The 26,329-nt window shown below is 35.8% G+C and overlaps 1 protein-coding gene across 3 annotated transcripts in view; it reads left to right on the top strand.

Moving 5' to 3' along the window:
- Nucleotides 1–26,329, top strand: part of HDAC9 (histone deacetylase 9) — a gene marked incomplete at both ends in the record, with an annotated part of 426,230 nt that overhangs the window by 364,959 nt on the left and 34,942 nt on the right. For all 3 annotated transcript variants that reach the window (XM_080339190.1, XM_080339185.1, XM_080339191.1), the window contains one exon: nucleotides 5,284–5,402. In XM_080339190.1, coding sequence (XP_080195316.1) covers nucleotides 5,284–5,402 — 119 coding nt within the window. The remainder of the gene's footprint in view (nucleotides 1–5,283; nucleotides 5,403–26,329) is intronic.

The raw sequence follows: 26,329 nt of genomic DNA, 5'->3' as shown, positions 1-26,329 counted from the left end.
GTTTTCTCTAGGACTACACCCAACTGGAAGCCATCCCTTGGCTTCTCTGCAGACAGCAGCATACCCAAATGGAACATATTAATTCTTTGGGGAAATCTTCTTAGTGGGACAAAAAAAGGATCTTTTCAGCTTCCCAGACACATGCTCGGTTCCCAGCACAATCAGACTTAAGGACGATCTGCACTACCTTGGGCTGGAGGACACAGTTTCATTGTAACTGCAAGTTTTAGCACAGACAAATAACTTCTGTGATCCAGCTGCTCAAGCTTTCAGGCTTTGACATGTTTATTAATGAAAATGTGAGAGAAAAGAAAGAAACAGTCAGCCAGTCAAGATGTCTCTGTAACTCTGCTGTCATCATTAGGTGAATACGGTATAGCAAATATTTATGCTTCTATATAATATGGGATCACAGAGAATAAATATCTCTTTTATGTGTTTTATTTTCTTTGGAGAAGGATGTAGAGGATAGTGTGAGTCATAGTGGAAGAATAAAATTCACTTCTCTTCTGACAAAAATTACTCATTTTGTTGGAGAAGTAGCCTAGCTTTAACTTCTGTCTGCTGATAACCCCTACAGCTCAACTGGCTCCAAGCAGGAAGGATATAGTGTGCCAGCCCCCACCCCATACCTGTCTGGTGACCTATGACCAGAAGCCAAATCATATTTCTTATTCCTGCTGCAGATAAGATAATAACTGTTCCTACCTAGGTTTGAGTGCAGGCTGCCTATGCACCCTTGCAAAGGATTTCTGATGAGAAGCGTTTTGACCCTTCGCACCATAACAAATCCTGCCAGCTGCAGTCTGACTTCTGAGCATAGGGTTGGTCTGAGGAATTTGGGAAGGTTAACATGAATACCTATTAGTGTATGACCAATGCTAGTTGTCTGGTGGTTTTTTGTTTTTGTTTTGTTTTTGTTTGGTTTTTTTTGTTTGTGTTTTTGGGTTTTTTTGTGGGTTTTTTGTTTGTTTGTTTTGTTTTGTTTTGTTTTGTTTTTCTTAAAAAGCAAAATGTATCTTCCATTATGATCTGATTCACAGAATTCTGTTCTTGGGCAATTGAGAAGGCAAGTGCTACTTTTATTCAGTTCCTGAGAAGGCAGTGTGTGGATGATCTCTCATTCTTACGTCTTGCTGTGCCCTCCAGAGCATAGTTGAGATGGGAAAGGAGCAAGATAAAGTGCTGATGATTCTTTACTTTCAAGAGACAGTGAAGGGTCAGGAGCTGTCTCTGTCTGTAACACTGTCCTCACTCTCCTGAGGTAGGAGAAGATTGTTTATGAGGCAAAAGTGAGTTTCACATTGCTTTTGGGTAGAAAAAACAAACCAAGCCAAAAAAACAGGGATAGAATTCAGTCATCTGTGTATGCTTTCTTTACAGCTGCCAACCTCAAAACATTTTTCTAAAGTTATTCAGAGATAATGAAGATGCTGAAGGCTGAGAGGTGGCAAATGACAAAAGGTTTTATTTATGTCCTGGTAAAATTTAGTCTATATTTAAAAATGTATGTGTATGATTTCTTCTAACACTTCATAAGATAGAAAAGTATCTGTCGCTTTTGTGAAGGAATTTGCACATGTGTTTTGTGCCACAAAGGAGTTCCTGCCAAGGCAAGACAAAATTAGAGAAGTCTTACCTACACAAACTCCAAAACACAGTGCTATGATATTTTCCAGACATTAAGCCACTGTTGTCTGTGTAGAGATCTTATAGTAGTTATTCACAAGAGAAGAAACCTTAAATGCCTGTTGGTTAAGGCAGAGGAAGTCTGGATTAGAGATTTAGGAACTAGATGTCTATATGGTCCTCATTGCATTTGAGACACTCATGGCTGTCATATTTTTGAAAGACTAAATAGTATTCTTTACTGCTGTAACAAGAACCACAAACACCCTGAAATGTCTTAGAAAAGAGTCAAGCTTGCTATCCCAGTAAAATGAATAAATTTTTCTTAATGTCTTTTATTTGAAAGTCCTTAGATATTCTGTTCAGTATTAAATCAAGAACAATGTAAGATGGATGAGCTCTGATATTCCAGTTCCCTCAATATTATGCAGGATGAAAGAGGAATTAATGACACAGGTCCTGTGGGCACATAGGTTACCTCTTCTGGTAAGTCGTATGCAGAGCAGCAGCAGCAGAGTTCTGTCATAATTTGTGAGACAGGATTATAGCAAAAGAAGGGTGCTGTTTTTCTGGTGAGATTTAACAGACATTGTCTGAATTTTTGAAAGAAAAAAATTCTTTCTTTCAGAAAGACCCTCTTAGGTCTTATTTTAGTGAATTCAGGTAATATTGAAATCAGTAACAGAACAGTGAATTATAAATCCCATCTCCAGTTCTTATCCTTATAGCGTTCTCCTTCCTTTAGCTGAGATTTCTATATATCATTTCTGTATGGATTTATGAATATGCTACTATTTCCTGTTCTGTACTATTAAAGATGGTGTTAATAGCTATTCCTGGTACTTTGTGTTGAAAGACCTTTCTTTCAGTATTTAATAATTTTACTAATGTTACACAGTGTGGTTGGCAGTATTCATGTTAGACATATGTATTTGACAATAATTTCAAATAAACTGTGGCTAAACAATTTTTGCTGCTTCTAAAAACAAGCTTAAGGGTAAAATACATTGTTTTACACAAGTTATTAAAAAAAATGTGCTGACATCTTTATGCTTTTGAGCAAGGTCTTGAAATGTGGTAGAAGTGTGGTAGATTTTCCAGTGTTCCAAATTATAAGACTCTCTGGATATGTTTGTTAGTGCTCAGCAACATGAGTTTCCAGAGCCTCTCTGTACACTGAACACACTCCTGAATCCTGAGCATTGTCTATACTTTACTCCATGGTGCTGCCACTTTATTTGACATAAAGAAATAAAAAATGGAGCCTGACTTAATTCGAGGAAATGTGAATGGAGAGGAGGAGGGCAAAAGCTCAAGTGGCTGCAGAAAGGGAGGGTTCTCCATAGGATCCCTACTTCTTTCTCTGTATAAAATATATGGTGCTATGGGGACAGATCAAGAAAGCATATGAGTCACTGACCTCATCACTAATTAGGATCTGTATCACATATGTTGCAGACATGGAGAATTTTGGGAACTATGTATTGCTTCAGACAATAAATATATAGTTAGAGTATCAGAAGGTAAGTACATAAGAAAGATAAGGTGTGGTTGCATAGGAGATCTTTATTCCTGATATTGTTCCCTAACTTTGTGGAGATTAGCCTACAAAAATGTCCAGTCATTGTAATGTCTAATATAATTACTCATATGTGTACTTTGTGTGTTATATAATTTGTACATCATGGAACTATAGGAAAAAGACCTAGAAGAGAAGTAATCTGACCTCCTGCCTCAAGGCCATGTCAACTTGAATCTGTAGCAAGCTTGATAGATACTTGTTTTACCTATTATACAAAACTCAAAGAGTTGGAGACTCCAATTTTATTAAACATTTTATTTAAATTATTATCTATGTTATTTAAATTATTTTCTATTTTATTTAAATGATTATCTATACTTATTATTAAAAAGCTTTTTCAAATGTCTGAACTACAGCTTTCCTGCTGCGACTGCTTCATGTGGACATGTAACTATCCACAGTGGAAATGCAGAACAAGTTATTTCTTTTCTCTTTCAACAACCCCATATATATTAATGGACTTTTATTATATTTGCCCTCATGTTATGTGAATCAACTAATTATAATTTTATCTTTTTATCCACTAAAGTAAATTTTTTTTAGAATTTTTTTCTTTCCTTTTGTTCCCTCAAGTTGGTCTAGGTCCTTCTTGAAGTGCAGTGCTCGATACTATAATCCATGCTTCAGCAGAGGCCTACTAATGACATGTAAAAAAAAAGGAATATTTCACAAATTACATCACTGTGCTGACAGACGTTTGTGATGCAACTTCAGTGAAATCACCAGAAAAATGTAAAACTATATTCATTGTAAAACTATATTCATTGAAATGCTGACAAATACTTTTCACTCAGCCTGAATTATCCCTTTCTCTGACTAGCAACTAAAAAGAACACTTTCCAAATATTAAAGGTGCCATCAAGGAAATCAGAGCAAAGTTCATAAAGTTTATGAAACACGTATCGGAAACTAAACTAAAGAAAAACCTGAAGAGTTGTCAAAATCCTATTAATACGGAGTATTGCTTGCCACAGAACACTTTAATCTTTCAACAAATATATAATCTCTTTGACATAAGTTGATTAAATAATAAATAAATAAATATTGAACAACAATAAATACTATTACACATGTGCAAAATTGATTTTCAGATTTTGACCAGTGTAGACCAATTGGGGCTTTCCTTGAGTTAATATATTTGCAAGAGAATATTCATTTGTATCTTTGCCCTTTAATGTTACTGATGTCCTGCTGAAGTAGTGCAGTCATTATAGGGTCAGCATTTGTTGTACTAGTGTAAAAGCCATCCTTACACCTTCCCTTCTGAAAGTCAGCATGAAAGAAGGCAACTGCGAATGCAGAATGTAGGGTCTTCTCCTTCAACACATCTTTAATGTTTTGAGTTTGGAGAAGAGCAAAAAATATCCCCATGGAAGTTTGTCAAGGAAGGGGTTAAAAAAGTGGAATCTTTGTGACTGTAAAGGGCTGAATTATCTTCCTGACACCAGCAGGGGTTGCTGTCACTAGTTTGTGGTTGTCACATTCCTGTTATGCTTGACCTTGGAAGGGCTTGACAAAATCGTCTGGATTTGATTAAAGGAAATTCATGTTTTTCCTTTGCTAGAGTCACCCCCCACCTTGACAAACATTTAAAAATGTTAAGAAGAAGCAAAAAAAAAAAAAAGTTTGGAAAGCAAACATTTTCCCAAAAGAAATTTATAGTTCAAATTTACACCAAGTTCACACTAACTGGAGCAGTCCGGGTTTCCACTCAGGCTTTGAGAGCTCTCTGCAAACCATTAGTCACTTCCCTGGAAGAGGCAACTTTTTATAGGCAGCAGGATAAAATGAGCACAGATGTGTGTGTGATACTAGAGGCTTTCACATGTACCTGCATTTTCTTTTTCTAAATCACAGAAAAGAAAGAAAAAAAAAAAGTAGAAAGAAATTAATTGAAGCCCTGAACTGTGTTTGGTTTTGGACAGCTATCATGAAGACTGATTTAATTAAAAGAAAATATGGTTTTGATGCACAAAATCTCGTGTTCTGTATTTTCAAGACTCTTGCTATTTATATCATGAATAGAGAAGTTCTTTAAATCTTTAATAGGTTGTATTTTTTTCATTCTACAGGACTGTGATCATGCCAGCTGCCAATGAGTTTGAACCAGAGATTGTCCTGGTGTCAGCGGGATTTGATGCTGTGGAAGGCCATGACCCTCCACTGGGCGGGTACAAAGTCACAGCTAAATGTAGGTATTATCATAAGGTGCATGTTTCTGACTTAGTATTTTTTTCTAGTTAAGAACCTTGTCCTGCTTATGCCCATATTTCCGTTTTGTGAGATGACACTCTTGTCACAGAGACTGTCAATTAACAGGCAGAGTTGTGGGCGGAGCTGCATGTGTCACCCATCTCACGGACAGGGTGGAAATGAACATGTCAGCATTTCTGGCTTCCTTCTGTCTGTTCCTTTTGGCATTTTTGTCATGGCTTTTTAAACTATTACTTTTCTGGCATTGAAATAACATTTTAGAGGTTTTGTGCTTTTCAATAGGCCCCATTTTCCAAATGCTGAAGTTCTTTCTCTTTAAATAATGTATATTGGAGATTTCAGACTTTGGAGGGCTAAGTCCAATCTCATGTAGCTCTTTTGTTACTGTAATCTGTTTTAGCTCAATGGCATTAATCCTGAATTACATCAGTGTTCATGAAAGCCAAAGTTTTCTGAAAGACTAGTCTGTTGGGTTGCAATGTTTGGATGTCCATTTCAGTCCTCCAAAATGTGTGTTAATGGCAGAGATTTAATGCTTTCTGAAAGACATGTCTGTCTGAGGTGTCTTGCATGTAGCACTCCAAAGTCACTAGCTCTTACTGGATATTGTGGCCAAAATAATTCCGTGCCTGATATGTTAAGCAAGGCTGGGTAATGCAGTAATGCTCTGTACAGTAGTGTGCACTGTAATATATGTAAATGCTTTCCATTAGACAACACGAAATGGTTTTCTAATTCAGTACTGTTAATAATGTTCTTCAGTATATCTACTTTTCTTCAGTATATCTCAAGAAATGCTGTAATAACATTTACATAGTTGTTAAATATGGATTTCTGCTGCAAATGACAAATGTCTTGGGAAAAGACTGGAGAAGTCAATGAGACCTAATGGCATTTAACATGCTGCACAAATGGACTCCAGCTCAGAGAATATTGTCCTTCTGGCCTCCGCCTTTTGTCACAGGTCAGCAGAAAGAAGTTGGTGTTTACCTCAGGAGGAACAGGGAAGAGATGCGAAATTTTATTTTCATTCTAGCTGCATGCTGCACCGGTTCCCCTAAGGAAAGGATAAAAGGTTAGATGGAGAGCTAGGCTCACAGCTGTAGAAAGTGAGAATACAAGAACAGTACAAGGGCCCAACCAAAGACGCTCATTTGGGTGCTAATGCGCAAGTAGATTGGAAAGGGAACATCCATGCAGCTGTAAGATGTTGAGTTTTAGCACAGCTTTTAAAGTTAATGCAGTGGTTGCACTAGAGAGTAAAGAAATGTAGTAGCTTGTGTGCATGTTTGAGAATCGTTTGTCTGTGTACTATGATTTTTAGTAAAATGTTGTGCATTAAAAAGACCTTTGTCAGAGGTTTGATCACTTTTTTTTCCATAAGTATCATTCCTGATCAGAGGCACCTTTTCATGAGCTTATGTGATGGGGAGATGAGCTTCCAAGAGATATAAAAATAAATATTTTGTTGAGAAGCATTGCATAATTATCTGTATTCAGCAGCTGAGAATACATTATGAGTGTCCCTTAAGCATGCATAATGCTCCAGTGTGACACTCTGGTATGCATGATATGCTGGCATAGCTTCAATAACTTACCTAGAAACTTTGATAAATTCATGTTTTCCTCTCAGGATAGACTTTGTTTTACCCTGACAGCAAAGAAAAAGCATTTGATATTGGAATCACTGTTAATTTTAATTCATGAGTGAATTAACCCTTCATAATTTTTTTAAGAAACTGAAATCATAGTACATTTTTTACTATAAGAGTTTGTACATCCACAAGTTGCACATGTCTGTAAGCAAAAAAAAGACAATTTACAGTGGGTGGCTCTTGTTTAAATTAAGAGAGAAGTCAAGATAGACACAGATAATGATCATGCACCTGAGGGATGAATAAAACCTTTTGTACAGAGCCAAAGGAATTTATTATTTCCCCAAAACAAAATTCTCCACATTCCACCATACCATTTTAGAACATAGCATACTATATGTGGTATGTAGAAAAATGAGCAGCCTATTAAAACAAAAATTCCAAAGAGAAACATTCATATTAAAAACTAAAAATAGATATTAATGCAAAATTTAATATAATTTCTTTGTAGTAGGTAGAAATTATGCCCCAAAAAGTCAATGCAAAATAAAGCTTGACCTGTAACTATTCTTTCTTTATAAATCTTTAGCACTTTATATACACTTAATACATTGAATTTTCTGATTTCTATGACCCTATACAAACTTTACACATGCAAATTAGGAAGAGATTGACATCAAAGGAGAGAATATTGGTCCTTAACTACTAACCTTGCTATTAAAGAGAATTAGAGAGACACTAGGTTCTTGATAAGGGGTTATTTTTGTCTTTCCTTCAGAGTACAGTCAAACAGAAAAAATTAAAATACATTAACCAATCAGCATTCCTGAGTCATAAAGTAAAAACTATAGGATGAAGACAAGCAATTGGGCTTATTGCAGCTTTGTAGTAACCATATAACAGGAAATTACATACAGAAAAAAATGTTCTACTAAATTTACACAGTTTGACAGATCTAAATTATAATGTGCTCTAACCCAGTGTGTATATATATATATTTTTATTTATTTATTTATTTTTTGCTATATCAACATACAATCTGATTTACTGAGGAGCCGGTATTTCTGACTAGTAAACAAACACATCAGCAATAAAATAGTCATATATATTTTTGCAGCTGATTTTAAATGCATGGGTTTGATGTGTATATCAAGTTTTCTCACAGTGAGATGACCCTCAGCTCCTCTGGAAGGGTGCAGTATGGAAAAAGGCTGAGATGAATGATGATAGAGTTAGGAGATAGCTCACTTGCCTAATTTGTATCTGGTCCCATTAAAGTAACAAAGTTGTTAATGGTCTTTTTCCATTGGAAAAAAAAAAGTGTTTAAAAAAGATGGAAAGGAATTTTGAATCTTTCCTTTCTTATTGCACTTTTCAAATCACTTTCCCTTGGTAAATCTTTTACTCCAATTGCCTTTGCAATTCATCCTAGTCTATTGATTTTTAGAGGAGAAATGTTTTCATTAAACTAATGAATATTCAACTAACTTTTACCTGCCCCCAAAACAGATTTTGTTTGGTGCAATATGAAGTCAAAAATGAGCATTAACTAAAACATTTGTTTCAACTGCAACTTTGAGGATTTACAGGCACACTTCCTTTTTATTGGCTCTTTTTATCCTTTGTTCCGATCCTCTCACTCAAAGAAGCGCTGCCATTTCAAAAGGTGCTTTTATAGACCTAGGTACACATACACATCTTGAAATATATGCTCAACCCATGTACATAAAATCTGCGATGGATTTTATGTTCTCTTAAGACAAAAATGGGCTTCAAAGACTTGAGTTGACAGGACATTCTGCATGATAGGACATTCTGTTGCCAGTAAGCTCTAAGGCCTTTGGTACCAACAATATTCCTAATATCTTAGTAAGAAAAGACAAACTTCATTGACAATACCGTTTATAAGACCCCTTAGCATAACTGAAAACAGTAGGAATACTTTTGAATGCACAACCACTTTATCCCGAAGAAGCTCTTCCCCCCTCAAAGGTTATATCTGAAAAGGAGTTTCTTTTTCCAAATATACCTTTTTTTCCCTGATAAAGATAGTATCTGCACCCACAAACTCTCTCCTGCCTGTGCCCTTAAACTATCATGCCTGCATCAATTTTAACATCAAAAAGCAAATAAAAGAAATCAGGACACGTGGTACATTAGACCTTATTGGTAGTCCTCTTGGCTCATGGTCTTGTATCAGTGATAGATGCCAAGTCATGCTCAGGAGCTTTGACTTCTGCTAGGGTCTGGCTCAGATATGCAGGGCTATTCAAGCAGCTTATGACAGATTTTATTTTCTATGGCTCCCCTCTTATGACTGAAACTTACCTTCGTTGCCTTGAAATAACAGAATGTATTTTGTATTGTCATGTCCATCATTGATATTGGCATAGCTCTGTCCATGTTGTAAACTGTTTCCCCAAGCTGTGTGGTGAAGGTAGATGCACAAGTGGGAGCCCTCTCATGCACAAGTCTTTTATAGAGTGACTATTGATGTCATTGGAATCCTTTTGTTTAGATCAGAAACTATAGAAGTGCTTTAATTTTACTGTAAACTATAATCAGCTAAGAGGAAAACATGACTTATTTCCTGACTAGCCTTATATTTCCTTTTTATTACTGGAAATATAGATATATATTTCAATACAGTAACACATAAAATATCAACACAATATATTACATACTAGAAAAACATAGTTGCATCAAATCCACTTTTTGTACTGGAATAGTAAAAACTGTATTCACAAAGAAAAATAATGGGAGAAGAAATAAAGAGGATAAAGTAGTTTTGTATTTGGAGTAGTAAGGAGGTACCTAAAGTGTTTGAATCTACTCTCCCATCTTATCCTGTCAAATGCTTAGGTGAAACTACTGAAGATAGAGCTGATATATTCTGTGCGTTATTTTATAGTTAATTTTTACAACCTCTGCTAAAATGTATTGTATTATTACACCATTTGAATTCTGTACAGTGAACAGGTCTGAAAAATAGATGCTGGATCTGATCATAAATTTGCAAGCTGTTAGATCTTGTAAGAGCACTGTTTTTAAATTTAGACCTGCTGACTGAAGTTCTTTCTGTAACATTATCCTGAGGTGAAGTACTTTCTCTGTTTTATAGAGCAGCCCTTAGAATTATGCTTGCATTAAAGTCACTGAGATCACTTTACTGTTCAAGTAAATATTTTACATAATTGCTCATTAAATGGTGACCATTCCAGAAAAGAAATAAAGAAAACTGAGAAGTGTCAAGCAAGAATTAAGATTTCTTTTTTTAGGGTACTTATCTTCCTGAAGCACTGTGATTGTTAAGGGCTATGGAGATTTACTGCCATTTTCCTGTTGTTTTAATCTCTTATTCCAAAGATGCTATTTGACACCAGAGTGCAAAAGAAGATCAGCAATTGAAAGTAAGAAAAGATAACTCTGCAGGCATTTAAAGAGGAAATTGAACTTTGTCAGTTTGGATACCTGTCTACTGTTATGCCAAATTTGTGATTCAAGGTTGATCCAGCGTCTAGAATATAGCTGTCTCTAACTAATTTGATTTGTAACTTTTAAAGTTTTTATTTGATAAAATTGCAATGACTCCCTTAACTTACCAAATTCTACATTATGCTGTGATACACTCTATCAAGTGGGATAAATGAAAAAAGTGCTAAAGCTTGAACAGTTTCCCTCCTCATGAGCCCCCAGCAGGTAGGACTTCACTGTAACAGTGCACAATCTGACTGATTAATCACAGCAGAGGAAACAATTAATGCTTTAAACAGTTTATTTCCAAAGGACATGTCAACTTGAGTGGTCTAAATGAGTGTTTAAAAAAGGGCTGCTGATGTACATGTAGCAGGTTTTCCACTGAGGAATCTCTTCTCGTGGCTGTAACTGGTACTTCTCAGGATACAAGGTTGAACTTGGGTACCTGTCCTGTTGTTTTCTGTTTTGCCCTTCACATTTCAGTTCCAACTCCTCACAGGGAATAATGATTTTTGATAATAAGGTCTCTAAATATAGAGACGCTATAAAAAGATAAAATATCTAGGACTTAGTGACAAAGAAATTGGAGGTAATCTGCACAGTTGTATTAATGAGATGGCTGATCACTGAAACTAATGATCTAGCATGGTGTATTTGCGATCACTGGGAGGATTTAAATGAGGCTTATCAATAGATGGCTTACAACATCCTTACAAATAGGTATGTCGTACCACACTCAGACATCAGAGGCTCCATGCAAAAATCACTTAATGAAACTTTTCTTCAATGACCAGTGTTTTCTTGAGTCTTCACAATTGTCCTACTGTATCTTGTCATTCTTTTCATTTTTTCAATATATTGTGTATGGTATGTATGTCAGAAACAAATCAAAGGAAAATGCTAGAACTGCCTGTCACTGAATTCTAATGTAGAACTGATCTGGGTCTGAGCCTAGAACTTCAGATACATTTCAGAGAAGATATTTCCTGTGTGTTAGCCTCACTATTTCTAAAATATTCTATGAACTATTCTGAGTGTTTGAAGTATAGCAAATGATATATATGCAGGGGGGGTTGGCTTTTTCTTATTGTTTGGTTGGTTGGTTTGGTGTTTTTGTTTGTTTGTTTTATTTTGTGGGGGGTTTTGGTTTTGTTTTGTTTGGCTGGTTGGGTTTTTCTTGCTGTTTTTTGTCTAGGCTTTGTTTGTTTGTTTTTCCTGGAAGCCCTTAATATCTAAAGGAGTTCCCAAATAATATTGTAACTATCTACTGGACAACACCTTGAACTGACTGTGAGTTTTTTGGGGTAGACTGATTGTAATGTCTTCGGGGAGGGACTACACTCTCCCTGACATTTGCCTCCAAAAAGGTTGTGACTGGGTTTACTTGGGCTAATGTAATAGGCAAATGCTAAAGGCAGGCAGGCAGAGTCCATGCAAATTGACAGCTGGCTAAACAGAATAGTAATTTTGACTTGGTAGCTGTTTAAACATAGTTCAAGTCTCTAAAAATAGCATTGCACACTTTTATGATGCCATGTCTAATTTATTCTCCTCACAAGGAAGAAAGTCTTTGACTCAACTGTCAGTACAAGAGGCGATGATCTTGGAAAGTCTGACAGTAACTACTTCTGAGTGCAGTTCCAGTAAATGGTGTGAGCTGCTCCAACAGCTCATTGCTGCAGCAAACAGTGGTTGCATGCACCTTCCCGTTCTGAATTGTCCCTTACTTTCCTTTCACTGGCTCTGGTTCTTATCAGATCTCTCTGAAAACAGCCCATCAGAAAACTTAATCAGCCAAAGAAGTGTTGGGCTATGAATCTGATTCAGATTATGGAAGGACCAATGTGTACCACAGCGAGTGGAAGGGAGGCAGAGACAGTAGAGAAAGGGAGAGATGGAGTAGGATACCTTTTGGTAGCAGAAAGCTGTTAAATTAACTCAGTTGCCATAGCTACCTTCTTGTCTGAATTCTTCTGAGTTCAGAGATTTGATTTTGGTTAACATAATTTGGTTATCTTTGTGGTACTGGAGGTGATAAGATGGTTGTTGAGCAGGATAGATGGTTGTTGAGCAGGATAGATCTTTAGCTTTTGACTCAGAGATAAAACCACTGGAGGTGGGGTGGTGCAATGATCATTCATATAGTTTTTCACAGGGGAGTATCTTGATTCATATGAGAAATTTTCCTTTTGCTCCTTTTATCTGTTGGAAACTACAGGGTACCCAGTGACTGGCAGCAAGAAAACAGTGTCAGTACTTTGCTTCCAGTTGTTCACTTTGGAAAGCAAAGTTTGTTTTTTTCTCTAGGGTGATTTCTTGAATAATTATTGAATGGTTGTTTGGTACAATATGAAACACATCAAAATAGATAAGTTCATTGGTGACCCACACTCAGACACAATTATTTTCACAGGATTTATAGGGACAAGGAAAGCATTTTGATTTCTTTTTCCTCTTAGCCCATAGCAGTGGTTGCCATAGCATCTCCCCTGGTTTGGGCATGGCCACTGGATTGCCCAGTGTCCCAGGTCAGATTATGCTGCATTTACTCCTGCATTGTACTCCTTAAGTTTGCTCTTGCAGTGAATCGGTGAATTATTTGCCAGTGATTCCAGGATCTGGTACATTATTGGCATTTACACTACATTTAAATTTATGCACATAAAATGTATAAAATTCCAGAAATCCTGTTCTGTGAGGAAGAGTGGTCTGGTGGCTCCTGTAGAAATTGAGGAGAGATTGGAATTCACTGTATAAAATTAGCATTCTCTCTAGAATATAGCATAGTAAAAGGTAAAGGTGAAGGTAAAAGTGGAGTTCCATTTGGAGAAGAGATTAATTCTTGGAGAAATGCAGAAAAAAAATGGACAATTCTAGTGTTGCATTGAGGAATCTGCCCTCACATGTTGACAAGTAAGCATGTGTCAATGGCTTGCACTATGGATTTGAACCAAGAGAAACAGAATTAGATCAGTGAAAAATTTACCTCACTTGCTGAGGCCAGGGAAATCCTCGTCTTCAGTCTTTGGGGAAATCATGTCTAACTGAATTTGTATTTAAAAGACATCTAAAGATTTCAGAAATCTTAGGCTGATCCTGTTATTGCTCAGTGTTTTCAATGACTATATGTTTGACTGGTTGTCTTCCAGAAAGGGCCTACCTAAACAGGAAGTGAGAGCAATTAGAAATATTAATAAATAAGAGCTGATCTGACCTGCTCTTTCACTTACCCTTTCTTTCTGTAAATCATCCAGGAGAGGTTTCCATTTTCGACTCCCTCTCCTGCCCCACAAACAGAAGATGTGTCTGCTGACTAGTTAACCAATTCATGCAAGTAAAAAGCCACCTGTGTGCTGTATTCCAGATATACAGTGCTGATCCATCTGCAGAATGCATCAGGTGCCAGTTCCTTGATTTAGGGCAGTTGCTGGGGACAAGGTGGAGGATAGATTACAATGGAGAAGAAAAAAAAAAAAGAGGATCTACAGAACCATTAAGAATTATTTTCCTTTTCTGTTCATCTCCCCTTATCTCTTCACCTACCTCTAGTTAGGTTTTCTTTTGTGCTACATTGGTGACATTGGCTAATGAAAATAACTGAAGTGAGGGATGCAAAAAAAGGTAAAATTTTGGCATTTTTCTCTCAGTTTTGAGATTTAAACTTCTGAAATCTTCTTCCTTATTGAAACCAAAAGACTGCCACTTAGTAGAAGAAAGAAAAAGAATTTAATTTTTAATTATTTTTTTTCCTTAGGCAATATTAAACTTGTCAGATTACAAATTAAATACAGCAAATTAAATATAAGCTTTTAGGGCCATTTTGAAACAAATGGAGCTTGACACAGTCTTCAGCAACACGCATGTGCCTTTCACAGGATTGGGCCCTGAGAGAAAATTGTTGAAAGACATCTCCAAATGTGGATTTCTCCATAACAAAGCGTCTGATCTTTTATAGCATCGTTGCATTGGGAATTAGGCTTGCCTTTGGGAATTTGTAAAGCCTTTAGTAGAAGAGCATGATTTATGTCTTAGAATTTAACTATTCTCTGTAATAAATAGAAATGTGCCACAAGTATTTACTTGGTTGCGCCATGGGAAAATTTTTAACATATTGTTCACAGCTTCAGACTGCTATAAAAGAAGACATAATTTGTAGACTGGACTATCCTTTGTGATTTCTAACCAATATATTTGATTAATATCTTTCAAAAGAGACACCAGCCAAAATGTTTACATCTCATTAGGCAGAGAAGAAGGCAGCACACACAATTTTGATTATGAGCTTGGATGGTTCTTTTCTTTGGGTTTCACATCCGTACTACTTAAGGCAGACTGTAACTTTAAGATGTTATCACTTGCTTGTGCAAATAAACAGCCAGTTATGCTTTTTATGGTGGGTAGTTCTCAAACCAACGGGGGATTAGAAGATATTAGCTGGAGTTTGTGGTTCCCTGCTGAACTATCACCTGGTCCATGGATTCCTGTCCTGAATATTTCACAGAGCAAACACCTCTTATCTGGGGTGATATTCTCACACTGGTCGCTTGGCCATGGACTTCAAAAGCTGATCAGAGGGAGGGCTAGAGAGGCAATAACCCTTAATATAACAGCCTCTCCTGATAGGGACAGACAGGGTAAAGGTAAGGTGTCTCTGAAGTTTGCTCTTATGTGTTTAGCCCCATGTGGTGATAAGGGGCCATCTGTTTCTTGGTCTGCAAACTCATCTTTTTCACACTATCCCAGTATCAAGTACACTTCGGGTCTGACTAGTATCAGCACCAGAAATTCTTCACTGATCTGAAAAGATTTTCTTGGTATTTTTAGCTTTGATCCCAGGCAACTTTCTTAGTTTCTGTTGTGTTTTTTGTTGTGGTGTTTTTGTTTTGGTTGGTTTTTTGTTTATTTACCCAAGTAAACATATAAAATGAAACTTTGAAAATTATGTTAAAGGTACTATTGGCACAAAGAAAATAAATTATTAAAATAGGACTTATAACAGGTATGTTAATTATTTGTAGGTAAAGGGAAATGAGTGCTTATCCATGTGATTAAACTCAAAACATCACTTCATGGCAGTAGTTTCAAAAAGTCACATATTATGCAACACCACACAAGATGCTTGCACCTTAATTAATTTTTCAGGTAGAATATAATCTCTACCAATTCTAGACTTCAAAAAGCACTGCTTCAGACCTCAAAAATATCATAGCAGTTTTTAAAATACTACCCAGATTTCTTTATGTTGTGTAGCTCCTAGGTCAAACTTCTTCCGTATTTTAAGTTCTTTTCTGCAGCCTTTTCTTTATAAACTGAACAGTGAGAACCCATTGCAATCTCTTGATTATAACAGCTTTAATGCAAACACCTAATACCGTGAAATCTGCAATAAAATTGTGCAAGTTACCAACACTGGTACATTTAAAAAAAAAAGCCCTACTTTTTTTCAGCATTTTTTATTTCTTTTGTTTGTTGTTTTGGGTGATGGTGATGTTTTGTTTTAAGGAAATTGTCCTTGCTTATAGCAACTAATTGCCATAAAATTGCTGGAAATGCAAGAATGTAGGTCCTAATCCCACAAGCTTTTACTCACTTTGAGCAGTCCTGCTGATTGAGACCACTCCACCAACCTGATTAAGATTTACGAAAATAAGTAATGTTTACAGGGACAGACCTTGCATTGTCAGTATTAATATGGTATGAAAACAGAGGCTAAAGTCTTCAAAAGCATGTTCACATGAGAAAGTTGTTATTTAAGTATTTCCTGAAGTTTTGTAGAATTAACTTGGAAAGAAAAATAGCTCTGCTGTAAAATAAATCAATTTGAAATGCATTTAGTAGTAATTTATTTACTTCATATTCCTTCTTTTCTCCCCATCATTGATTATGATTCATATACACTAAAAAGGACAAAGGGACAGATCTTGGAATATTTCCTTCCTTGGAAGAAGAAACTATAAATAACTATATAGGCAGAACAACAAAATATAGTTAATTAAAACTCAGTGAATTCCTGGTTCCTGTTTATGATAGCAAATGTTAGCACAAACTAATATTTGTTTCCTTTGATCCATAGTCTTATCCCTTTTCCTTAGATTTCTATCTGTAAAAAAAGACTGCTTCTCTAGCTATATAGTGACCAAAAATTTTTTGGTATCTGGCATTGTATCCATTTAGGTGCAGTTTGGTTGTGAGGGCTGATTTCTAAATCTCTTTTTTCCTTACTTAGATGAATTAATGATCTCTAAAAGCAAAACAAAATGAAGCTGTTCCATTTAATAATGGAATATATCCTTCAATAAAATGTCTGGGTTTTAAATGTGGTACCTTCAAAATCATTTTCCTAACGTGATTACTTAACATCAGATTTGAGTTCAGTAATTGTGTTGCATGGAAAGGTGATAATTCACATATATTGCAACATAATTTATGGTTTCATTTATGACTGCAGTTTAGGCATACTGTGTATGTTCTTCTGGATCACTTTCTGATTATTAAGCAAAGCTCAAGGTTTAGAAAGAATAACTTACACTTTTTTGCATAGTATTTTTATGCTGCAAAAAGAAAGCATCAATTTAAAAGTTGAGATGTATATAAATGACAATTTAAAAACTGATATATTTTCACAAATTTATTTTGAAAATCTTCATATTGTTGTCCTTCTGTTTCTTTCAGTTAAAATGTACAATTTCTACAAAAACAATGGAAAAAATGAACAAGAATATATTTATTATTTTGTAGAAAAAAGATATTGACTACCAACAAATCAAATCCAATAACTGGTATTTGTATCTATTTTATTTTCTAATAAAACAATGAGTATCTGTAGCTTCAGATATGATTATTACAAAGAAAACCTTTATTTTCAGCTGGAAGTTATAGATTCTACCAAGTACATGAAGAATCTTGGAGGAACAGCTTTGCAGTAAAATCATGTTTGAATATGACTGCTCTGTGTACTAACAAATTTATTAGGAATTTCAAGTAGTTTTATGTAATCAGCTTTAAAATAATTGCATATTTATGTCCAATGTTTCAAAGCATCTTAGTACACAAGTAAAAGTGGCAAAATGGAATCTAGTACGGTTTAAACTTCAGAAGCCAGCATAAACAGGTTAAAAGTAATTTTTCATTCAAATAAACACTTGAGTAAGCAACCTTCTTAAATCTTCATCAAGCCATGGGAAAAAACAGTAAGGAAAACCTATTGATCAAGTGATAAGATGTTACTTCAAAACTTGTAACTTAATTAGCAAATACACTACATCAAAGGAGTTTAAAAATATTGTGATGTTTATATGACCTGGTGAACAAAACTTTATTTTTTAGTGGTTTCAATTCTAGCGGCTGTACTTTTGTAGAATATAGGTGAAGACAGTGGATATGTACTGATCCATGTAATTTTTTTCTTTTGACCCTTTTGGGTGTAAACATTCCCACACACAGTGCACATCTCTGGGAATTTCCCAGCATACCTTTTGAGGAAAAATATCAAGGTCACAGAAGTCGAACAGAATTACTAAGCCAAGATGTTTAAGAGAAATAAAAAAAAGTAATAGATCTGAAATGTTTGTACCCACCAGGAGTTTCAGTTCTTCCACTTCATTGAGAATCACTGTTTCTTTTTTTTTCCAAATCACATTGCAAATTTGAAAATTATCTAAATTAGCACCATTTTCTATAAAGGTTTATGTTACTGATAGGGAATAAAGAAGATGACTTTAAAAACACTTAAGGGGGTCTGTACAGTTTTAATAGTTTGCGTGAAACAAAACACCGAACAGGATGTCTTTGTCCCCTTTGAACTTGAGTCATCACATGGACATGAAGCTACTGAATTCTCTGATTAGTTATGTGGTGCTGGACTCCCAATGGCACTTAATGAAGATAACTTTTTATGTAGTGCTTTCAAAAAAGAATGAGAAATTGAATCTGCTTTATCAGATTTAGTACTTTATCACAGATACAGTAAAGTTTGGAAATGGAGAAAAAAGAAAATTTAAAAATAAATGAAAAAAAAAAGAGTAAAGAAAAAAGAAAAGAGAAAAGATAAAAAGAAAAAAGAAAATATAAGAAAGAAAAAAGAAAGATGAAAAAAGAAAAAAGAAAAAAGAGAAAAAAAGGAAGGCAAGGCAAGGCAAGGCAAAGGGAAAAGGGAAAAGGGAAAAGGGAAAAGGGAAAAGGGAAAAGGGAAAAGGGAAAAGGGAAAAGGGAGAGGAGAGGAGAGGAGAGGAGAGGAGAGGAGAGGAGAGGAGAGGAGAGGAGAGGAGAGGAGAGGAGAGGAGAGGAGTTTCTAGAGCATAAAAGAAGAAAAGTGTCTTCCATTTAGATGAAATAATTTTCCATATTTTAATCTGTATTTCATGGTTAAAAAAGAAAGGAAAAGTAAGAAAGATAAAGCTAATTTGATTATTTTGCTTAAAATTTTCAAAAATACTTATAGATTATTGTTTTAATTTTTTATTATGTTTCATTACTTTAAAACAAAAAATTGTAATTGAATGTAATGGAACTGGACATCTTAAAACACAACAAGGGTACCTGCAGCACAACGACTTTACTCTTTCAGCCACTTCTATCATGGTGTATACTGACCATCACAACTTGACACACCTAAACCCAGTATTTCTAAAAGACAAAGTAGAAAATCTATTCTAAGGCAGGACAATCAGAAACTGAGAGGACATATTTAAATGAGTAACTGGTCATCGCTTTTCTAGATATATGTCATCCAAAAGGCAATAGGAGTCTTTTGGCTTTGGCTGACTACTGACAATTAGAGTATCGTAAACCAGATGCCAAACATGATGTCTTGAGTAACCTGCTTTTTTCTTCAAAATCTATCCACCCTTCTCATCATGGTGACTCAACTATCTAATTTAGTCCATTGAATAACACTCTCCTTGCTTGGTACCTTTTTTATTATTTATTTTGTTGAAACTCCAGTGAAAGACAAGTGCACCTGGGAAATATATTGGTTTGCTCTGATTGTTTCCTTAACTTTTAAGAAAACTGATGCACAATGAGTAGACTTTGCTTCAGAAGAGCATTAAAAAAAAAAAAAAAAATACAATGACAAAAGGTCAGAGAAAAGCCCCCTTGCTACCACAGGAACATTCCCTACTCTATTTTATTATATCACTATGTTACTGAACTATACCTTCTATGTTATTTTCAGACTAATACCTGTATCTCTTACTACCTTTGGGAGACTGATCTGTCCAGATTTCACTCTTGGAACACATTCCTAGAGATTTTATTTTTATTTGCTTCTATCTATCTTATGTAAGCAATCATTCCCCTCTTTCAATATCTCTTTTTTGAAGCAATATGGATATTTATCGTAGCACTGTTAAGAGATATGTCAACTGATAATCTGAAAGAGCGAGCTTGAGAGCAGCAAGTCAGTTCATGATGGAGGAGGAAGTTTTCCTGTATTTCAGCCTGGGTTATCCCAGGTGTGAGGTTGGCCAAGCTGAATGTCAAACATTCAAGCTGGAGCCATTCTTTCGAGTGGATGGTTTAACTTCTAAAACACCTGGACCAAATGGCCAAATTCCTTTTTTTTTCCTCGAATATCTAAAAGCCACCCTGGTAAATGCACACCACTTACCAAGTTTTTGTCATGTTGTTAGCAGAGGAGTGCCAGTCTATTCAAGGGAAAAGGAGAGCGAAATAAAAATGTGTAAGGGCAGATTGAGCCAAGTACTAAGCAGAGCTTAAAAGAGCTGATCATGTATGTCTTAGCCAAAAAAAGCAAGGTGCAAAGTGGCTTGATAGGATAACAAATATTTTGAGTCAGAAGAAGTGTAGTCTGAGGAATTATTACTGGGAGTAATGGAAAAAATTTGGCTTAGAAATCCCATCTGCATATAATTATTCCAAAGTTTATGAATCTGGAAATATTCTACAAGATATTCATAGGTGAATAGAATTTAAAGCTAAAAAGGTTATTACTACAACATGCTAATATGAGTTCTTCCATGTTACCAGTAGAACAACCATATTTTCTACATCATTTCCACGACTTTCATATAAAAACCCCCCTGCTATCTTGAGATTTTAATAGTTATTATAAATATATTAGATAGTATTATTATATATTGAATATTTTTGTAAATAATTTCCTAGTAACTAATAGAATAATATTGTATAAACATATCAGTATTTTAACTTGCTTAAATAAAGAAAATAATTTGAAAACAGGGCTCCATAACCTGTAAAAGTTCTAGGAAGAGTAATTTTTATTGAGGCATTAACAGACGCATAATCTACTTCGAAGAATGAATCACAGAATCACAGAATGGCTAGGATTGGAAAGGACCTCTGGAGATTATCTAGTCCAACCCACCTGCTAAAGCAGGTTCACCTAGAGTAGATCGCATAGGAATGTGTCCAGGTGGGTTTTGCATGTCTTCAGAGAAGGAGACTCCACAACCCCTCTGGGCAGCCTGTTCCAGTGCTCTGTCATCCTCAAAGTTTCTCCTCATGTTTAGATGGAACCTCCTATGCTTCAGTCTGTGCCCATTGCCCCTCATCCTGTCGTTGGGCACCACTGAAAAGAGTCTGGTCCCATCCTCTTGACATCCACCCTTGAGATATTTATGAGCATTTATAAGATCCCCTCTCAGACTTCTCTTCTCCAGGCTGAACAGACCTAGTTATCTCAGTCTCTTCTCATAAGAAAGATGCTCCAGGCTCCTAATTGTCTTCATAGCCCTCCACTGGCCTCCCTCCTGCAATTCCTTGTCCTTCTTAAACTGGGAAGCCCAGAACTGGACACAGTACTCCAGATTTGGCCTCACCAGGGCAGAGCAGAGTGGGAGGAGAACCTTCCTCGACCTGCTGGTCACACTTTTCCTAATACACCCCAGGATACCATTGGCCTTCTTGGCCACAAGGGCACATTGTTGACTCATGGTCAACCTGTTGCCAACCAGAACTCCCAAGTCCTTCTCTGCAGTGCTGCTTTCCAGCAGGTCTGCCCCTAACCTGTACTGGTGCCTGGGGTTATTCCTCCCGAGGTGCAGGACCCTGCACTTGCCCTTGTTGAATTTCATCTAAATGCATTAATCTCTAATTTCTTATTTACATGAGAAACTTATCAGTGAGCATATTGTGTTCAGAATGTCAAACCATGACCTTGGTGGATGAAAACAAAGTTCACTTGCCTTGACATAGTCTTTCAGAGCTATAGAACTTCCCCTCACTAATTTGGGCTTTCTGAACATTATACGCTTTAATAAGACCAGATTTGTTCATCACAGTCAATATAGAGAGTTGTTTAATTCCAAGGAGATCTTAATTCTTTCTGAAAATGAGTGCAACAGATCTTCTTGGGGAGATTCTTGTCTCCTCATTGAGTAATAACTAGCTTAGAGGAGTAACAGCAGTGAGACAGCTAACTTTTAAAGGCAGGGGAGAAGAATCCTGATGAATGTTAAAATCAAACTTTTTTTTTCTCATCCAGCAATATTTACTTCAAGATTTAGAAACATCATGGATTGAATATGAAATGAAATTAAATCATAAGCAAGTTTTATATCAATGCAGAGTGCTAAAATTGATAGTTAAATTCCATAAAAATAAAATAAACTGCAGAACCCTCTATATTCAGTCGAAATGTTACACAGGTTCTTCATATGGATTTTAAGAGAGGTATTGTGGAACTCAGAGGTATCTTTGCAATAAGTTTACCAGTACACTTCACTGGGAAAAACTGTTTTGACATAATCCATGTGTCAATGTTGGTGATAGGAGATTTTACTGGTTCTGTTATTTTGTACTAACCCATGAATAAGCTGGGATACAAAAAAGAACTTCATCCTCAAATGCAGCTGTCACTATTTCACTATTAAGAGTAAGTAGTATCTCAGAAGGGGTGCAGAGATGAAGCATATGGATACAGGACAGTGAAGGTAAGGGAAGGGAGACAGTGAGTGAGGAAGTCCCCTCTAAACTCCTGATATGCAGCTGTTAACCTTCCTACAATACCTTAGACAAATCCCAGCTCTTTTGCCAGTCTCAGCTCCTCCAACCCTCTCAGTTACCACAAATGCCCTGCACCTATCGTTCTACATATACAGACTGGTACTGTACATGTATATATTTGGGCTGCCAAATAAGAATTGGGGTGGCGGGGGGTGTGAGTGGGTTGGTGTTGTTATTGTTCTGCTTCAAACATTTGGACACTTTCAGGCCTTGGTCTGTCTGGAAATTACTTTTGATATGTTTTGAAGGTAGACTGTACTTAAAGCTGGTCCTAGCAGCACATGGTGTCAGTACCTTTAGATGACATTAGTGTGCACTAACATTTTCCAGGGAATGAAAGACCCTGAGGAGAAGTAAAACTATAAAGCCAGTGGTGGTGTCTTTGTCATTGCTTCGAATAACAGGAAAAAGCTGGCCACAGAACAAACAAATATGGCATTGTCTCATATTTGTTACAGCACATTGGACAAAAATGAGCAATGACAACTATCAGCTTTCATGCACTTCCTTGGAAAACGCCAGTGTTGTGTAACTTGACCAAAAGGACAACGTATACCACAGCATATGCATAACCCAGAAGGGGAGTCCAGCAAGAACTAGAAGTAAAAAGCTGTTTCATATGGAGGTCTTGTTTACTTGGAATATTTATTTGGTTTATCCAAAAATATAAGTTTAGCATATCACTGTGCATTTTTTACTCTTTCAATTTTCAGAAGAATTCCAATAAACTCATTTTGCTACTGAATGGGAATGATATTACAAAGTACCTTTCACAGACTTGAGGGGATAGGAAAGAGAAAAGAAAGGTCAACACAGAAGAAAAGGCTTAGATAAATTAAGGTATGTCAGAGCAAAGCTCCCCATGAAAGATTATTGAGAATAAAGCTTTTTTTAAACAAACATAAAAAACAATATATAAATCAAGAGCACAAAAGCCCTGTTTTATGATTTTTTTGGTGCTGTTTAATTTCTTTATATCTTTTTTTTGCCATTGTTAAAAAACAACCAAAACTTCAAAGGCAAGCTGCATGTGTTCTAAATCAGGACTTCAGTCCTGATGTATGACAGCACAAAAATTAAAACTAAATAAATGTGCTGTCTAAACTCCCATATTTCTCAAAAAATGCTTTAAAGGCTTTAAAAAATTAGAATTATTGCTTGATCTTACTTTACCAGCCATAATGTTTTCACCAAAGTAAATGACAAAATATTATATTAAAAAGAGAGAAGGAAAATGACTGTTGTCTGAATATATCTGAACACCTGTATTCGCCTGTCTTGCAGTTTTGTCAGACATGCAAGGGGGAAAATGAAACTTTGCAGTGATTTGTCTGATAGTGAATATGAACTGCATAAATTCTCAGCTTATCCACTGTTTTCTGGAAGACTCCTTGACATTCAGGGTAAATCAATGAAAACAAGGCAGTATGTCTATGAAGGAAAGAATAACATTTCTGGTTTATCACATAAATATAGTTGAAGAATGGACAGATCTGCATGTTCTCATGAAACGTTTGTGCAAGGTTTCTACTATTTTCTTTTCAAAATATGAACTTTGTAACAGCTCACAATATGATTCCATTTTATTTTACTGTCTTTGGACATGATCTTTCTGTTTTCTCTCCTTAAGTGAAATGGCATGTCTGACTTTAAAGGTGTCTGGCCAGAGTACACCAGTTGAACATGCTTGCAAAAAAAAAAAAATTGCGGAACTGGGGCTTTTATGGTGTCCCTTTTTCTCTGGCATTTACTTTTACAGTGGCCATTTGCTGCTCTTCTACTAAGTCATCTTGATTTGTATTGACTCATTTGTTTTATCAGATTGCAAAAGGGGCAAGTGGCTGAGGCAAACAGGAATGCAAATGCTGTTCTTTTTAGAAAACATTTATTTGACTTTTAAAACTCATTCATTCCATCCCTGCTCATGTTCCTTTTTCATTTCCTATTGAAAAATAGTCACAAGCTCTAATTTGCGTTCTCATAGAAGTCTGAGGAGTGATATTTCTTTGCAAAGGTTCCTGGAAATTTGTGTGTTCAAGAGAACTGGTTATTTACTACTTATCGCTTTATCTTATTTAATCGCTATTCTGTTGTGTATAAAGTTTTAAATACACATTAAGAGAGCAGTTACTATAAGATATTCTTCTATGAGCACTTATAAGAAATGGATAGTTAATGTTAGGAATCAAAGTAAGCAGTGTGCAGGGAGCCTCTAAGCTGAAAATAGCATTTGGCAAATACTAACACATGTTTACAAACAGAATTTTAAACATGAAGCAGGGCTACACTATCTGAATTATTTATTTGTAAGTAATACTTTAATTGGTTCTAATAATGTATAAAAGATTGGCCGTACTTCCATATAATGTAAGGACCAGGATAACCTGCTAGTGAGTTTGAGATATTCTTTGCTGCCCTAACATTAACCACTCAGCCTTGGGGTCTGAACTGAAAGCACAGACCCCTTAGATGGCCAGTGCAGCCTCCAGAGGCTGACTCAGATTACCAGAGCTCTCCAGAAGAGGCTGACCAAGAAAGCCCATCAGCGTAAGAGACATTTGAAGAATCTCTCAGAGTTAATTGCAGATTTTTTTTTTAATATTTACTAAGTGCTACATATTTTCATTTTTGATAAATTTTGTTTTAAAGGCTTTAAAATGCTTAATGAAGAAAGGAACTTGTCACTGTTTCCTTATGGATATCACTTAGAACACTCGTATGGAAGTGATATGTGTGCTTTGAATATTGAACTTATTAAAATGTGACCTGAAATTTTGTTGATAGAAAAAAGAGATATTGATATGCTGGATAATTAAAGAGAGAGCAAATAGAAGTTACATTTATGTTGCCTATGTTTCCTCTTCTGGTTTTTCTTGAAGAAGTCCTCATAATTTTTGATTTGTAGCAGTCCTTCGATGACTGACAATGGAATACTCTTGGGCTGGCAAAGTGTCATTACCTTTTCCTATTATATACTTTCCTGTCCAATGAACTGCTAAAACTTGTCATTTCTCCTCGTCTCATTTCATTCCTGATTAAGATATTATCAGCATGTGCAAATAAATGAATGAAAAGTTTGAATCTGGATCCACTGAAAGTAGCATCAAAAACAAGTTCTGCAGTTTGGCACAAACTGTCATCCAGCTGTAGTTTGTGAGTTTCTCGTTTTAGGCTTAGCTGAACTTGTTTACACACTCTTTCTCTGAAACAGTAAATCTAGAAATTGCGTATAAAAGCTGTGCACAAAGGAACATTATTTGGGTTGTAAGGTCAATGGCTCTGAAGTTAGGCCAAGTGAGATTTATGATTGCTTGCACAATGGACTCCTTTTGCATATGCTTTAAGATAGAGTTGTTAATTAAATTAACATCTTCTATTCTGGGCCTTTGCTTTTCTCAGTATAGGCAGGACCACGTTCAGGTTGTAAACTATAAGCCAGCAATAAATGCTAGCTTCAAAGTTTCTGCCTAAATCATAGAGGAAATAAATATTCCCCTACCTTTTCCCTATATATCAGTTTTTTCTGTTATCCTCTTTTCTATAATGAAAAGTAAGTTAAAAGTGATTGATCCAAAAGTGGAACTGTGGAGCTCTAGATTTCTTGTTTCTTGAATCTTAATTTCAAATTAAATAAAAATGCTTTTATTTTTCTAATTGTCCAATTTGTAACATCAACCAGCATGTCACTTGTGTGTTGCAACTGGCCATGAAAAGCCACAGCCAGAAATTCAGACAGAGCTCTGATCCAAACATTAAATTCTGTGCACTATATAATAGTCCCATAGAATGGATAATAGTCATGTTGAAAAAAATGACTTTTGAGCATTTCCAGACACAGTGAGGA

The sequence above is a fragment of the Nesoenas mayeri genome, assembly GCF_963082525.1.
Source record: "Nesoenas mayeri genome assembly, chromosome: 2".
Classification (NCBI taxonomy): Eukaryota; Metazoa; Chordata; class Aves; order Columbiformes; family Columbidae; genus Nesoenas; species Nesoenas mayeri.
Note: the sequence above shows the minus strand (reverse complement) of the source record. Positions and strands in the feature narration are given on the sequence as shown.